Source organism: Plectropomus leopardus, chromosome 23, assembly GCF_026936395.1.
Source record: "Plectropomus leopardus strain MGB_pleo_1.0 chromosome 23, ASM2693639v1, whole genome shotgun sequence".
In the NCBI taxonomy this organism is placed as follows: Eukaryota; Metazoa; Chordata; class Actinopteri; order Perciformes; family Serranidae; genus Plectropomus; species Plectropomus leopardus.
Window position 1 is genome coordinate 3,065,001 of NC_142198.1, and position 17,096 is coordinate 3,082,096.

At 39.5% G+C, this 17,096-nt stretch overlaps 2 protein-coding genes across 5 annotated transcripts in view; both read left to right on the forward strand.

The window, feature by feature from the left end:
* The window catches only part of eml3 (EMAP like 3), an 80,105-nt gene extending 78,803 nt beyond the window's left edge, over positions 1 to 1,302 (forward strand). For all 3 annotated transcript variants that reach the window (XM_088073811.1, XM_042511983.2, XM_042511984.2), the window contains one exon: positions 382 to 1,302. In XM_088073811.1, the coding sequence (XP_087929937.1) occupies positions 382 to 588 (207 nt within the window). In that variant the 3' untranslated portion in view covers positions 589 to 1,302. The remainder of the gene's footprint in view (positions 1 to 381) is intronic.
* A 1,579-nt stretch (positions 1,303 to 2,881) lies between these two features.
* mta2 (metastasis associated 1 family, member 2) overlaps positions 2,882 to 17,096 on the forward strand; it is a 37,910-nt gene continuing 23,695 nt past the window's right edge. The window contains exons 1-2 of one of the 2 annotated variants that reach the window (XM_042512031.2): positions 2,882 to 3,300; positions 16,126 to 16,193. In XM_042512031.2, coding sequence (XP_042367965.1) covers positions 3,273 to 3,300; positions 16,126 to 16,193 — 96 coding nt within the window. In that variant the 5' untranslated portion in view covers positions 2,882 to 3,272. The remainder of the gene's footprint in view (positions 3,301 to 16,125; positions 16,194 to 17,096) is intronic. The other variant, XM_042512030.2, reaches the window with a different exon arrangement.

Sequence of the window (17,096 nt, forward strand, 5' to 3'; positions counted from 1 at the left end):
GCATACATACATACATACATACATACATACATACATACATGCATACATACATACATACATGCATGGATACATACATACATACATACATGCATACATACATACATACATGCATGCATACATACATGCATACATACATACATACATACATGCTTGCATACATACATGCATACATACATACATCCATACATGCATACATACATGCATACATGCATACACACATACATTCATTTCTTGCAATTTGTGGAACATTTCTTGACAATATGGTAATTGCCTTTTTTCACTGTTTTATATTTCCCTGTTATCATTTGACCTCTGGTGACTCCCACCCCTGGTTCACAATGTGGTGATAAAACGTGTCCTCTCTCTCTATTTCCTCTACAGGCTCCGAGCCACAAGTACGAGGGCCACGGCAGCCACGTCACCAACGTGTGCTTTACCCACAGCGACTCCCACCTGCTGTCCATGGGCGGGAAGGACACCTGCATCCTGCAGTGGAGGGTGATGGGAGGTGGGGCCAGCGACAGCAGGGAGAGGCTGGCCTCTGCCTCGTCCACCTCCACCAGCTCTCCAGAACCTGCCAGCGGCTAGCAGGGACGCACATTGTTAGCGGTAGCAGAGGGGGGAGTGTTTACACATAGCCAGGGAGGCGTGGCAGTCAGTAGACAGCAGCCACGGTTAACGGGCTACGCCGGGGCCCCTGTGGTGCCTCTGCTGCCTCAGTTTCAGACAGAACATGTTGGGGATTCCTCTCAGGAGGAACAGCCACATCACACTTACACTTCCACTCCTCCATAATCATGTAAAGCCTTGTGAACCTGGACGGTGTGAATCTTCCCTCACACAGGATCTTCATGCTTCTGTCAGATGAGGATCATGAGAAGAGGTCGTCTTTGTTTGCTGGTGCAGAATGTGACCTGCATCTCTGCTGACAAAGACTTTGGTTTCAGTGAACATTCCTGTTTTAATCCATCTCCTTTATCAAACTCACCAAAGTGCTGCACAGTGGCATACGCCGACAGACATTTGCATCATGTTTTTACATATTTTAAATATTTTAAACAGTGTTTAGTTGACATCTCAGCTAATATGGAAGCTGTTTTTACGCTTGCATCAGACAGACTGTGACAAATCTGTTTCAGTGAAATCAATTCTCAGCATTTCTGACTAATTAATTTCTCAAACAGTAGATCAGTACACTTGAAAAAAATGATTACTTTAGTACAGTTTTATATATTTAAGAAAACGTTGGTAATACTGTGATGTTGTATTGGTCAAGCTCCCAATAAATAACTCCAGACTGGAGAGTGTAATGTGTGTTAAGTATCACTAGTGGGCAGTGCTGCTCCATGCTGTGTGTTAAAGATGTGCACGTTCCTAAACACTACACTACACTACAGCAGGATCCTGGTTTTGCAATTCTGTTCCGGTAATTAAGTTCATGGCAAACTTTGTTGATAATTGTCTTTTCATAGAAGATAACAGGTAAGAAAGTCACTGATCTCAAACATTTGAATCAGGACTTCCTCAAACAGTGGTGAAAGAAGTACTCAGAGTATGTACTGAAGTAAAGTAAAAATCATAAATTAAACATTTTCTTTAAAATATTAGAAATAAAAAATATAATAAGTACAAAAAATGAAAGTACTCCAAATGCAGAATGCATATTATACAATTGGATTATTACAAGATACATTGTTGAAGTGATGGGTTGAGGTGTATGGAAGATATTTTTAGTCATAATTCAAATTAAAAGTCAAAATAGAAAATTGAAAGAAAAGAAATTCATATTTATATATAATTTCACGACATAACTAAATGTGAATTGATAATTTGAAAATGTAAAGTGACAATATAAAAATATGAAATCCAAAATGCAAAAACTTATACATATATATATATATATATATATATATGTGTGTGTGTAATTTAACCATAGGAGATAGGCCTATTTGAGACAGTAAGTCATCATATTGGTATATTGAGTAAATTATTTGACTTTAATACTGTTATTTCTACCCTAACTCGTTTCACTGATTCATATTTCATAATACCTTTGACCTGCCAGGATTATCTCATGCAAACCTTAAATTTACCATATCCAAAATACACTCAAATAAAAATAAAATTAAATGAAATAAAAATAAAATAAAATACATAAAATCAAATTTAAAAAGCCATGTCTTCTTCATATTGACTATCTATGTCAAAATGTAAAGTTAAAAAGTCATAGTTTTTACTTGCAATGAGTATTATGGCATTAATGAGCTCCCTTAATGTAAAAGTGACTCAAGTTAAACAATCTGAGAAGCTAAAATGACTCTGTGACTGAAATGCTCACAGCTTATATGCATATACTGTACACCCTCTGAGTGTGCAGCTAACACCTCTGCCATGCTCAGTCCGTTTACAATTGCTGATACAACACTTTTTATTTCATTATCATACAGACTCTAACAATTTCCTTGGTGCTTCGAGGATTTAATTTTGAACAAGGCATGTTTTCTTTGCTTCTACTGTGAGTGAGTGTATATGTGTGAGTTTGTGTGTATGTGTGTGTGTGTGTGCATTCCCAGCTTCCTGCTTCCTAGATCTCACAACTGAACTTTCTTCACTTTCTGTGCATGTGTGTGATATGAGGAGACTGGACTTTTATAGAAACCTTTTACCAAACTTGTAAATAACTCTTGGTCTCTTGACAGCACATTAAAAGCACTTTTCACACACTTCATAATATATAAAGTTTGACACCTTTAATCGTGTGTGTGACTTTATAATTCATATGATAAACAGGTTGTTTATCAAAGTTAATTGTGAGATACCGGAGATTGACGACAGTCTCCGAAGATGACGACGTGCGCACGAGCGAAGGGGGCCAGTGAGTGTGTGTTTTCTGTGTGCGAGTGTGTGTGTGCTGAACTGAGCGGAGGTGAAGAAGAGGAGGATGAAGCTGGGAGCGGAGGATGGGAGGAAGAGTGGAGTAAGAGACAGGCTAGCTGTGTGTGAATGAGTGAGTGAGTGAGGAAGAGGAGAGGAAGGTCGTCGGAGGGACCGAAAACAAAGACTCGAACATTTCGGGGAGAACCTCCGGAACATTACTAACGGAAACTTTCAACTTTTTACCCGCCACATCTCGGCTTGTTGTGTCCGGAGCCGGCTTTGTTTCACGGCGGGGGTGTCTGCGATAAATGAAGGAATAAAATAGATCCACATCGACCTTTTTCCACCCAAGCGGGGAATACCCTGGGACTGCTTTTGATAAAGGTTACGAGAGAATGGCGGCCAACATGTACCGAGTGGGAGGTAAGGAATGTTTTACATTTTTAAGACACCCCCCCACAACGTGATTGTTCGTTTCGACAGCAAGGTGGCTAGCTAGCCGCTAGCTGTCTGTTCGGTTAGCCGCTAACTAATGCTAGCTCTGTGCTAGCGTCTGTACGTGCGTCCACTCTTGCATAGAACAACATCAAATCTATTAAACCCTCCAACAATGTAATGTGATTTAGCAAATGGGTAAATGTAAATAACTCCAACACTGTGGGCGAACCACTTTCTTTGTAATAAGCCGGGGAAGCTCCTCTAACATTCGGCAGTAACGCAAAACATTTAGCAGTGTTTATTTTTAGAAAATATCAACTTTTAAAACATTTGCGTGATATCCCGATTAGTAACCACGGGAATACGTTACCCCGCGGCGAGCGGCTGCCGAGCGGCATGAACCGGCTTCGAAAGTTGGTATTTAATTTAAAATAAATGCACGCTGGTGGGGAGTGGAGTTTGCATAATTGTAGTTGTAGTTGCAAGTAAGCGAAGCTACGGTAATTTGTCACAATTTTGGACGTAGAGTCGCATATGGTAACGTCCTGGAAGTGAACACAATGCTAGTTAGCATAAAGTGCTAAGTTAGCTGTCGAGAGGTCAGCATCCAATGAATGCTAGCGACGTCTGGGGTAGCGAGCTAAAGCTGGTCGGCTAGCTTTGTCGGTGGAGTCGGTTAATTTCATTATCGCCTCCGCCATATCACTTCATATGAGGCGCCTAGCGTTAGCAGCGCTAGCTAACTTTGCTTAGTTTTGTTAGCTTAGCGCTTCATACTGTATGTGCTTAGGTGTTTGTCGGTTTGACTTGTTCCCGAAATATTATCAAGTATGTAGTTTATTACGAGTGCTTAGTTTGTCTTATTAAGTCTATCCGTAGTTACAACGAAACACCGACACGTGAAACACGAAACTAAGTTAGCTTAAACGAACTTGCTACTAGTGTAACAATTGAGAGACTTCTCATTTTCATAATTCACCGCCACTTTGCTTCTGAATGGAAACGTTTGTATCTCATTAAATTTAATTTAGATATACAGCATGATTAACGTTAACTTTAACAGCAGGCAGTGATATTTAGCAGGATTTTCACCTCGCTCGTTCGCTAACACCAGGTTCCCAAACGTCACCATTACAGTGGAGAGAAACGAAACGCCGGTAGAGACGGCTAGCTGCCAGCGATACTGCCTCCGCTGTTTTATTCCCTGTTTGATCGATCCTGCTGTGGGGACAATAGTACCTGCACTTCACTGTGGATGCCGATCTGTCGCCTCGTCTACTCACTGCTCGTGATGTTTGTTTTTTACTGCCTTAATAACGACGTGAGGACTTGGTGTACCTCGTGTGATTCTGAGAATTGACAGTGAGACAGTGTGACAGGCTTATTGCTGTGTAAGGTCACACAAGAGCCTGTGGACTATTTAGGTCATGCTGATTTAAAACTGCTTTGCAGAACATGCTGCAAAATTCTGTGCCTAATGCTGCAATGTTAAAATGTTTGTTATAAGGATGCATCCTGATTCAGTTAATACACTGGTTACTATGATGTACAATGAATCTGGATCTCTTCCTCAGCAGAAAGCAGGGGCACCTCTTGTCGGTGTGAGTGGCAGACTGGTAGAATGGGCTGATATTGGGTTTGGTGGTTGTTGTTTTCTTCAATTCTTCATATATTGTGTGGCTCTATTTGTATAAAATATGGGAAACTTTCTGACACTCTACACAATACTGTTTGTATATATATATATTTATTTATTTTCACTTCTTTTTGCTTTTTACTTTTTTGTTTTGTTTATTTTCAGCTAATTTTCTTGTACCTTTTTATTATTTTTTTGCTAATTTTTTTAGCTGTATCTTGTTAAGTTGCTCATTGCCTTCTCCCTTTGTTTTTGAATGAAATCAAACTAATTTGCCCAGTTTTCAAAGGGTTAATGAAATACTCAATAAATGAGCTCCAAAACTTAAAGAAGCCTTCAGCTGCCCCTGGGTGAGAAAATATTTTTAAATAAATATTTAGCCAATATTTTTGGACTCATTTTGACTGATGGCTGATAGTGATATATGCTCATATTTCCACCTAATTGCAACGAATATCAAGTCTCTCCTCTAGAATAAAAAAGTAAAGATAAAGGCAATGCTTTTCAAAATAAAACTACTGAAATCAAGGGTTAAATTTAAAACATGTCATGTTTATTCTTAAGCATTTTTTTAACAAATCTGTAAAATTCTTTCCACTATAACAGGCTTGGATAATGCTCTCCTCAAGAAAACCCTAATAGCTAAAACTAGTGAAAATTAACCTGTTTCAACTAATTAAAGTCACAAAATTTAAACGCCATCTTGTCGGCCTGTCATAATGACAGGAAAGTGCATTTCGGGCCAATGTCGTTGTTTCAGTTTAAAGCAGTCGTCTGTCGATACCGATGGCGAGTCTATATTATCCTGTATTCCTAATTCAGTTACATTTGGGTTTATTGGATTATTTCAATGTCTTGTAATGGCAGAAAAAGAAAATATTGTTTCAAGAGCTGTTTCCCAGTAGTTTTCAGTCTGTGTGACTGTGTTTTTGTCCACATTGACATCTCTGATGTTCAGTTTCCTAATCTAACTCAGGATAGTTCTAGGTATATTTGTGATATTGAATTCCAGTGCACATGTTTAACTGATATATGTGCATGAGACCTGTAACAAATGACAGATCCAGAGGCTTGCTGCTCACAGCTGTACCTCAAACCACAGAGGATGTGAGTGTGAGTGTGAGTGTGTGTGTGTGTGTGTGTGTGTGTGTGTGTGTGTGTGTGTGTGTGTGTGTGTGTGTGTGTGTGTGTGTGTGTGTGTGTGTGTTGTGTATGGTCAACATCCACTCTGAGGGAACTTGGTGTGGAGCTGCTGGGTCATTCAGGCACAGTTGCACTTTCTACCAGCTTGCTCAATCATGAGTTCACAGCTGAATTTCCACAGCTGGAATTCAGTGTGATGTGGCACATAAAACATTGCAGTGTAATGCTAGCCCGTAACAATGTTATCATCCTTAATAGAAGAACAGAATAGAACATTTTGTAATGTAGGCATTTCAGGCAGTGCTGCTTAACTTTAACCCTTTGAAACCTGAGCAAGTTGTCTTGATTTCTTACAAAAACACTGGAAGAGGGCAATGAGCAAAGAATGAGGTAATGCTTGAAAATTGATTGAAAATGTGTTTTTAAAAAAGATAGATAAAAAAGGAAATGACCATGAAAATATGATTAGAAATAATAATCATTTTGTCTGAATTTTAAATATGTATTTATATGTATATATATGTAATTATGATATACAGTTTTCCCCTAACATTTTCCCTTTTCCCTAGCTTTTTAAAATCTTTCATAAATCTACTCATTTCTTGCCTTTTGTGGAACATTTCTTACCAAGTTACTCATTGCCTTTTTTCCCCCATATTTTTGAAAGAAATAGCACCAATTTGCTCCGAGTTCAAAGGTTGAAATACTTGTGAAAGGGATGTTGCTCCAGGTTTCAAAGGGTTAATCTGTGAGAATGAGTTCATATTTCTGAAGCGAGTGACCATGGATTTGTGTTCAATAAGAATCTCTGTTGTTGCAGCGGGCTGGTGCAGGCAGTTCTGAGCGAGCCTACATTACCCGTCCTCTAGAAGCACACAGTGTTCAGCCTGCATGTAAGATCACTATCTTCCCCAGAGATTAGTCAAAGGGCTTCCTCCTCTTCATTCACCCTCAAGCACCCGGCATACTGCGCCACTCCAGCCGCATACGTCCACAACAAACACTCACGGCTGCCGCGGCAGCTCCTCAGCAGACACTTCCTCTTTTAGATCTTTTTTTTCCCTACCCACTCATGCTTACATACATTAACATAAAACCAGCTGATCCCCGAATCCCTGACGTGATTATGCCAAATGTCACGTTTAGAGATGTCTTTTTTTTTTTTAAGAAGGGCTTGAACCCTCTGAAGTGTTTTTTTCTTTCTCCATATATCATTGATCCATCAGTTGCTTATTGATCCACTAAGCTGGCCTCAGTGCTGGTGGAACAGGATCATTTTTTAATTTGTCCCACTCGGCTAGAAGACAAGTTTTAGGGCTGAAATATGAAAGAGTAACCCCCTACGTCCACCATCAGCTGAGCTACAATCAGTCATGTCAGGCACATGAGAGTGCAGATCCCCTTTTGGTGCTCCAGCCAGTGTTATGTAATGTGGTGCTGTTGTGCTCCTTCACTGTGAACAAGGAGGTGATGCTTTTCTGGTCGGGCTCCTCATCAGTGTGCTAAGTAGAGCAAGAAATCCTCTCCCTGTCTGAATCCTTCCTTTTCCATCTCGGCTTGTGATGATGCATCAGAAAGCCACTGATACCCTCCTGAGGCTCTCTGTCCCTGCTTGTGGGAGGACCAGATGGAGCTTGACGTGAAGCCACACTGCTGTGCAGAGCTGCATCAAACACTACATGGAAGCACTGTTGTCTGCGGTGGCTGTATCATGAATGAACGCTCGGTTTGATCAATATTTTAAAGGCTGAAATCTCTCAGTTAAAGCTGTCAGCAACTGTTAACAGCTGCTGTTGTGAGCTCATATTCAACATCATTCAATCTAAACACTTTTACAAAAAATAATAAAAAACAATACAGTAATTATAAATCATTTACAAAGCACATTGACAGTTTTTTTTTAAATTAAGAACCAGTTTAGCATAAATCACTGACTAATGTGCACCAAATAAGATTAAAATTACAACTCCTTGCTGCAGACATGGCTGATATGAAGCTGTTTGAAGGGAGTTGTGTTTGTATTTGGGCATTGTGACCAATCTGTGTATTGTAGAGCTGGGTAAACAAAAAGATTTCAGTTTGATTGTACTTTTCAGTTGAATGATATAATATTGATTTATAAAAGCCTTTGTTGCCCATTTGTTTTCTCAGTAGATATCTTTATGTTTAGGCTGTAGAGATTTAAATGTTATAGTTGGAGATGCATAATGTGTCAAATGTCTTGTGGAAACATCACAGTGATTGACATCAGTTTTCTTGCACAGCGTTCAGACGCAAGTATTTAAACCTTTGAGACGTGAGCAATTTCTTTCAAAAACATGAAAAACATGTAGACTGCAACTTGGCATGAAATGTCCTACAAATTGCAAAAAAAGGTTGTAAAAGACGACAAGAAAATAACCTGTAAATTCGCAAAAAAAATTAGAGGGAGAGAATCATTAAATAGGGAAAAATATCAAGAATACTGATTTACAATTATTATGAATACATATTTAAAATTAGGTTACAGAAAAATATTGATTTGCTTTATTACATTTAGTATTTTAGCACTTTTTTCAGGTCATTTCCTGTTTTTTAACTCTTACTTTTTGTTTGTTTGTTTCTTTTTTTTTCAGATAATTTCAGGTAACAATGTTGCATTTTTTTTAACCAATTTCTTGCTAGTTTTGGGTCATGTCTTGTTAAATTGCTCATCGCCTTCTTTTCACTTTTTTGAAAGAAATCAAGCCAATTTGCAAAGGTTTTTTAAAGGGTTAAGCAACCCTTAACATGATGGCACATGTTGGCATAAAAACACAATAATACACATTTTGGTCTTCTGTCAAAGAATAACATACTAATAAAACACTTAACAATCCAACTTACAGCTTTTAACATGGACGGGCAAAGACACAAAACAGCAAAAAAAAAAAAAAGATAATAAAAGGTTGTGCACCAAATTAAAGCATGACACAGGATAAAAAGTCAGGAGAAGTGGCACTGCTGTATAGGCTCTACTTGTTTTTGCTTTGCAGAAGAAAGACTGGAGTCAGCAGGAAGAGGTGGAGTTCTTTGACCTTTAAGCGTGTTTAGCAGATGTTATTTACACCTGGTTGAGATGTGCAAATCAGATCATCTCTGGGAGGAACAAGGCTGATTACATTGCATTCTGACTGCAATCCACTCTGTGCATTTAGAGTTTTTGCCTTTCCATATTGAAAATCTTGTAAGACTAGGGCAATACGTTTATTTTCCAATTCCATACTCTCACTATACTTGTGTGCTGATTCGACATGCATTGCGATTTTTAAGCATTGCGATTCTACAAGTACATCGACTTTAAGTATCTACATTTGTAGAAACTTTATTCCATGAGACATATTTCCAAATACAATGCACTTAACATGTCAGTCAGTCTTTATGACTTTTATTTAGGCATCATTATATACTGCATAGAAATGTGCCAAATACACTAGTATTTGGCACATTTCTATGCCAAATACTAGTTTGAAAGTTTGAAATTGAAGTTGCAAAAATAAAATACACCTAATGGAATAACGTCAGCTAAAAAGAAAAACTCCCAAGAAAGTTTTTACGCTCGCATGAGGTGGTATTTCAGGTGATTCGAAAAAGCCATATTTTGCAAAAAATTGATTTGAAAACACTTGTTTTCTCTAGGTCACATGATGCTATGTGCTTGTCAGTAGGAACTGGCTCCCTTATGATGCAGCAGGAGCTACATGAGCTGTTACTGCATCACATAACTCTTCAAAAGTTGATGGGATCATCTGGAAGTTTTGAATCCACAATTCCTCTGTGAAATCGTGGACTATCACCTCCCAGAAATCCCTCATACGTGGCTGCTCCCATATTTTAAGGGGCTCGCCTTTTCATTATGGCTCTGTAACACGCCTCATCGCTTTGGATTGTAAATAATGACGGCTAGTGTGGTGGCTGCAATAGAAATAAAGCTGCTAATGTTTTGAACATCCATCACCATGCTTCTTGGAATGTTTTCACCAGAGGAGAAGTCACAGAACATCACTCAGTGGACAGACAGTCATCTTGCAATTTGTGTTTTATAGACGTTTCAAAAATGATGCTCAAGTTTGGCGTAAATCTGTAAAGGAAACCCGCCTAGTGTCATAGCAGGCCTCAGCCAGTGTTTGATAGTGTTGGGGTTTGCATTACACCTGCCAGCCTCCAGGTTTCCTCTGTCCTTTCACCGTCACATTTCAGTTCTCTGTGTCTCTTATATGTCTCCATGTAACTGTAAGCATAGGCAGGTCACTTCACTGACAAACCAGCTTTATTCTGAATTTGATCCGTTTCCTCTTTGACTGAATTGAGGCCAGTGTTTGGCGAGGTTATGTGAGGATACTTGCTGTGTGTGGAGTGAATGTTGATTGCACTGCAGACTGCTTGCTCATCTGAACATCATGCTGCTTCTGGCCAGCCTACTGGTCTCCTGACCTTTTGATGGGAGTTGGAGAAATCTCCAAAACAGACATGAGAGCTTACATGAGCGACTTCACTTTGTCCGTAACGCCACAAACTGAGCCATTACTGCAGGAAAAAAAGCTGCTGGAATTTGATCCAACTCAGCTGTGGGATTTTCTGTGGCGTTATGGGTATAGTCTGAGACTTTGTATGATTTCTGCGTACATTATATTCTGATCACATTTCACTTGATGTGATCTGCTCTCTGCCACATTCATTTCTCTGGTAATAACTGCCTGTTGAAGTATCAGCTGGGTCAGAGCTGTGTGTGGGAAGGATTGCTTGTGGTTAGCAGAAAGGGCTGTAAAGAGCTCTGAACTGGATTGAGGAAACTGAGGCCAGCCATTGTTGGATTCATAGAACCCCATATATATATATATATATATATATACATACATATATATAGACTAAACTCAGGCTGATCTCTCAGTGATAAGGGCACTGAATGTAGTCTCTGAAGACTAATATTTGTTTACATTGAAGGTGAAAATGCAGATTGACAAGTTTACAGACTACTCAGATACAGCAGTATTTGATGTAATGTGATAACACTAGGCAGGTTTTAATTAAATATTTGCACAAAACTTAAGCAATATTTTCAAGATGTCAATAAACACAATTGCAAGATCACTGCGTTTCCATCTAAGGCTTAAGTCCACAGCAAAAACATTAATACTTCCAGTCTAAGACGAGCGAGGTCCTTCAAAATAAAACCACTATGGTTCCTGCTCTGATTCATTTAATTGTAACAATGCTTTTTAAAATGTCATAAGAGTATTTTATTTCACCCCCTTATATCCATATTTATTATATGTTATAGTGTACTCAACTTTATGATGTGTCAGTAGCTACTTGATTTAACTTATTTGTAACTGCAGTTCATTCAATAATTTTGTATTTAAGTAGTTGACATTAGATTAAAGGACATTTAAAAATATCAAGATATATATTGTTTATTACGTGTAGCCTTAAAATATCACAATGTTACTATTTGAAGCCATACTGCTCAGCCCTAATTATATCTGAATATATGAAATGGTTTTTCTTACTACAGTCATTGCACTGTTTGTTGCTACTAACCAAGAAAAGAAAAGCCATTGTTATTTTAGCCCTGTCATAATTATCGTTTCATAAAAATGGAAAAATGTATGCCCTCAATAATGTTTTTCTTTATTGTTTCGCAAATGATATTGAATATTGACATTTTTCATGGTATTGTATGAAAGTTAGAAATTCCGGTATCATGGCAGTGATTCAGGGACCTGTGATGAATATGAGAAATTCTCAGCAATTATCCTCGTTTTCTTCACTATCTGCCGGGTGGCCAGCACAGTTTAAATGTTTAGGAACAAGGTCTTATTGGATGGAAGTGGTGACACAGACGTGCCATGGGAATTTCAAAATAAGGGTTTCTTTGGAAGGCGACGATGGGTATTAATGTTTTCGCTTTGCGTCGATGACATTGCATCGTTGTTCATTGACTCAATATAGATCCAGATTGATGTATCGTTATCTGTGGCTGTTACATTGTTCTCTTCAGCAACAAACCCACCATGTGACTTTTTCTGTACCAGCTCTGTGTGCAGGTTTTTCTTTTAAAAAATCCTTATTTTGTGTGCCTGGATCTTTTTTAAGATTAAAATAGTGGTATGGCGACAATATTAGTAGAATGTCTAATCTGGAGTGTGGTGTTTTCTAAAATGGCTGAAGCTCTGCCAGATCTGGTTGAGTTCCAGAAAGGAAGAACAAGTGCTGTCTACCATCACTGTGCCTCCACTGTCAGCAAACATCATTTAAATTTTTGAGGGAACATTTGCAGAGGAAAATGTTTACCCACCTTGTCTGTTTGACTGAAAAAAAAACCCATTTTAATGCATTACTGCCCTTTTTTAAATGAGGAATGCATTAACAGAAACTGTTCTGAACAAATTCAGTTTGTAATTAATAATGTACAGACAGATTTGATAAAAATTTCCACTGTGTTTCTGCTGGCTTGTTCATATACGAGGCAGACTGACAACAATGACTAATATCTTATTTTTAACAGCATGGAGTGTAGTATTGCTAAGGGGACCTGTAGTACCACAGTTTTTTTCTCGCTTTGACAAAGAAAGCAGCAGATGTTTCTTGTCCCTTCACCAGTGGACTGATAAGGTAAACTGGTCATGTAGCATTGTGTCATTTAGCCAGGGTCTTCCTCTGCCAGCATCACTTACACATGAATCTGAGACATTAGTCTTTATCTTTAATGTCAAAGTTTCTTAATATCTATATTTATTCTAAAAAAACAAATAAATAAAAATAGTAATTCCTCATCAGTCAGGCTTGGCGGATCACCACTCTGTTATAATGGATGGGGGACACTGGGACTTACTAGTCCAGGGGGAAAAGGTGATGGAACCTTTGCTGATCTCACACCGAGAAGCATCGGCAACAATACCATTGTTTCCCTATGGTACAGCGCGCCCCCACTTGCTGCTGCAAGACGTGTTTTTCTGGCGGTTTTTGGTTGTATCGCAATCCATGTCACTTTGGCCATGCGCACGCAGCCTCACTCCACAGGCGCTCTCGGCTATTTATACAGACATGCTTCCAAGGTGTTTTTGCAGCGGTCGCGCCCAGCGTGATGCTTCTTGGTATGATCACCCCTTACGTGTGTTGATGCATGATACTGCTGGGCATGAGACCCTGTGTCCACCAAAGCATTTTTTTCTTCAGCCAAAAACACCAGGTGCTTGTCAATAAACGCCCTGCCGGGTGTGCTTTGGAGGCGCAGCTTTTATTGAGCTGAGAAGCTTTGGTTGCGCCTGGTTGCTATGATACCCAATATCTGCGGAAGCAAACATGTTGGTACAGGATGGAGTACTTGATTTGGATGAGGAGAAGGCTGTTGCGTGCAGGGAGAAAGGACAAACCCGCTGGTCTGTGTGGGTTCATGAGAGGAAACATAGTATAGACTTAATACTTTCAATGAGCAGATTTATCCTCTATTGTTGTTGTTGTTCAGCTCTTGCTCATATTAGATGTGGTGGTTTGTCTTCACGGTAGGGTGTTTGTCCCCCCTCCACTGTGACTGGACAGCCGAAGTGACAGTAGCTGCATTCACATTCCCCGTTCAAGATGGGATTATCACGCCTTTATGCCGCCTTATCGTTCTGTGTATAATGTACCGATCATTGAAAAAGGGGTACACAGTGGTTTCGCCTCTGAGCCAGGAATGGAGGTAGTAACGGCCCTGTGTAAAGCCGGAAAGACATGGCCATGGGTGGCATGGGCGGAACATTTTGATGACGTGTTTATGTGTGCAACCCACTGCGGGAGATTTAAAAAAACAGCTCTTAGCATAGTACCTAATTCAAAGAAGAAGAACAGCAGCTGTAAATGTCCATAAACTGGGAAAACAATGAGATTAAGGAGCTTCTTATCCCTATGGTAAATAACTGTGACTGACATGTTATGCCTTTGTTATTTTTTAAAAAGTGCTGCCCAGGCATATATGTCAAGCTAGAGGGGATGCTAATGTGTTAAACATCACACCCGTCATGCCTCTTTTGATCATGGGATGACCTGGTGCAGTGTATAAGTACACACAGGAGCTCAATGATGCCGCCATTGTTTGGTTCTGTGCAAAAATGCAGGGGCGGTATAAAGGCGAGACTTTGTTGTGGCCATATAGCGCCATCTCTGTGTAAAAGTGGCTAGTGATGAGCGCAGTGCTTTTACATAAAGTTGAACACTTTTTAAATCTCGGTGCTCTGGAGAAAAACGCCCAATGTACAGCGCTCAGCGCAAATTTTACGTCCAGCGCCTCTTTGCACTGCAAGTGTTGGTGTACATATAGAACACATAGAACATAGTGGATTCTGGTGTTTTGGCCTGAGTCACACAACACTAGACACAATACTCAGGTTTTTATCCATCTGTTGCACAAATTTAGCCAGAATTTCCCGTAATTCAACAAATGGAAATGATTGCACGTGTCCATCCACAGCTGTTTAGTAAATATTAGGAGTTTGCCGTATCCAGACAAACAGCTGGTAGTGCTAATTCTTCAGTCAGGCGCCATTAAACCATTCCAGAGGAAGAGGACACAATGAGACGATTTAATTATAAAAGCTCCAGCTAATGTCCCTGAGGTTCATGGGTTCATGCTTTTTCGTATCTATGAATTTTTTTGTTTCTTGTTCAGCGCACCTGCTAAGCAGTCAGCCCACTCCTGTGTCAGCCTAAATTAGTCTCATATTTTACCTGTCAAAGTTTTGATGCCTCTGTTCATTTTCACACAGTTAGAGAAAGTCAAAGTATGCGTCATGGTAAACCGCTCATCTCTCCTGCTGGTCTGCTGACAGCACTGTCAATGAACGCTCAGTCACGCTGGATGGCAGTAGAGGAGGTTGTACCAGCGCCTGATTCAAAAGTAGTGTAGCCGACTTCACTGACATTCAGCAGCAGAGCTGGGAGCAGCCAACAGACACAACCACACTGCCCGACCTCATGCAGCCTGCCTCAGTTTTGTGGTCGTCATTTTGATAAGTTGCTCCTGCAAAAAGACAATGCAGTGATTTGTCTGATAAAACGTGAGTCCACCTGAAATCTTCTCTTTTCATTACTCAAAACAACTTTTTTCAGGCGGCCGTAGTAGTTGCGTTACTTTTCCAATTCCTGTTTAACATCAACCATGCCATAATATATGACAACAGCATTTTATGGGATGTTACATAACCATTATGCTTGTCATGCTTGGTTGTGAAGTTTTCCGCAAAGTTACAGATAGCTATGTAGTTTGTTGTGGATATTCATGGAAAGAAAATAATGTACTCCTCTCCTCTCCTCCTCTGCACCACTGCACCATGTCTTCAGTGTGGATTTATTAAGAGACCTGCAGCCATCAGTTATTTTTTTAGCTGGCTAAAATATGTTTTGCTGCGGCCCTGTCCACAGCAGGACATCGCTTAGCTTCTGTGCAGGTGTTGTGGGACTGTACCTGTGTTGTGCTTTCGTTTTTTTTAAATGTATCACCTGTTGACTTTTTCTAACGTCATGTACTGACTGACTTGCATGGATAAAAGTTGGCAGCATGAAAAACATAGTACTTGCCTTTTAAATGATTGTAAGGAAGAAGCTTTAATTTACACTTGAAATCAGTTGATCACATCACAGGAAGTCAGTGTGCAGCCAGGATAGAGAACTTTCCTGCAGCTCACATTACACCAGCCCATTTACTAAGCTGGCAGGCTCTGCTCCTCCTAACAGCTTCTCAGTGTTGTACGGACAAGCTTCCAATCTTCCAATTGGAGCTGTGTGTGGTGAATGGACTTTTATCTGTCAGTTTGCCAAAGTCTCCTCAGTTCTGCCGTTACAGCCTCAGCAGTGTGTTGATGCCTGATCAGAAGAGACCTCAGCTGTCAGAGGACAAACCTGACACATATCTGATATAACCTGCTGTTGGATGAATACATTTTTTGGTCATGCACTGATGTGAATATTCCCCTGTGAACATAACACAAGTCTAATCTTTCCTTTCTCTTGTTTTTTTAAATTTTTGTTTCCAGATTATGTGTACTTTGAGAACTCATCCAGCAACCCTTACCTGATCCGCAGAATAGAAGAACTCAACAAGGTTGGTCATCCTTCTTTCTTTCTTTATTCATCCTTGTACATTTACAATTAAAAGTTGTTTCTCTTATATCTGCAGAATGTTAAACATATATATGCACACATCTTTTAGAAGTACTTTGTGTATTTGTCCTTATTTCTCTGCATCTCCACCATGGTAGAAATCCAACTTCGACCATTGTGACATTTTCCCTTTTTATGATAGGCCAAATATGTGTCGATAATGTAATTTGTGTGGAGTTTCCCTTAAATCTTTCCAAAAGCTGCACAGTTAAGTATTTTTTTATATGTTTATAAACAGGATCAACCTCAACATTGAAAATTTCCTCAAACTTCTGAAGGAAAACGTATTTATTCAATTTATGAGTTTAAAAAATAGGAGATTTTCTCAATAATCATTGTCAGTATAGTTCTAGGAACATTTTGAGCAGAAGTTCATTGTGCTTCTGTTATGGATAAGTTTTAGGAATTCATTGGAGACATCAGACTTTCCACAAGCATTTTTCAGTATTTGGTGTGTGATAACCTATTGCTGGGATGTATCTTTCTTCATCCGTTTTGTCCACTCCAAGCACCGTACTGTAACAGCACAAATAGACGTGCATCAAAATTCACGCAGTGGCTGGCTTGATTGTGTGTCAAGGCTCAGACGGACCAAACCGACGTCAAGGAACTAGTGCCAACAAAGGCCCACTGCCGTGTCGCCTGTCTCTCAACCAAAAAGTAGCACTTGAACCCACCACAGATTACAGCCAATAGCTAATTACCACACACCACTGTATTCATCATTCAAAAAGGGAAAACAGAAGACCGACGGGATGGATTTAGGATGCTAGTTAGCACATTAATACCACAATCCAGTGTTGAAAAAGCAAATTTTATTTACTGTGCGCTAGCTAACAACAAC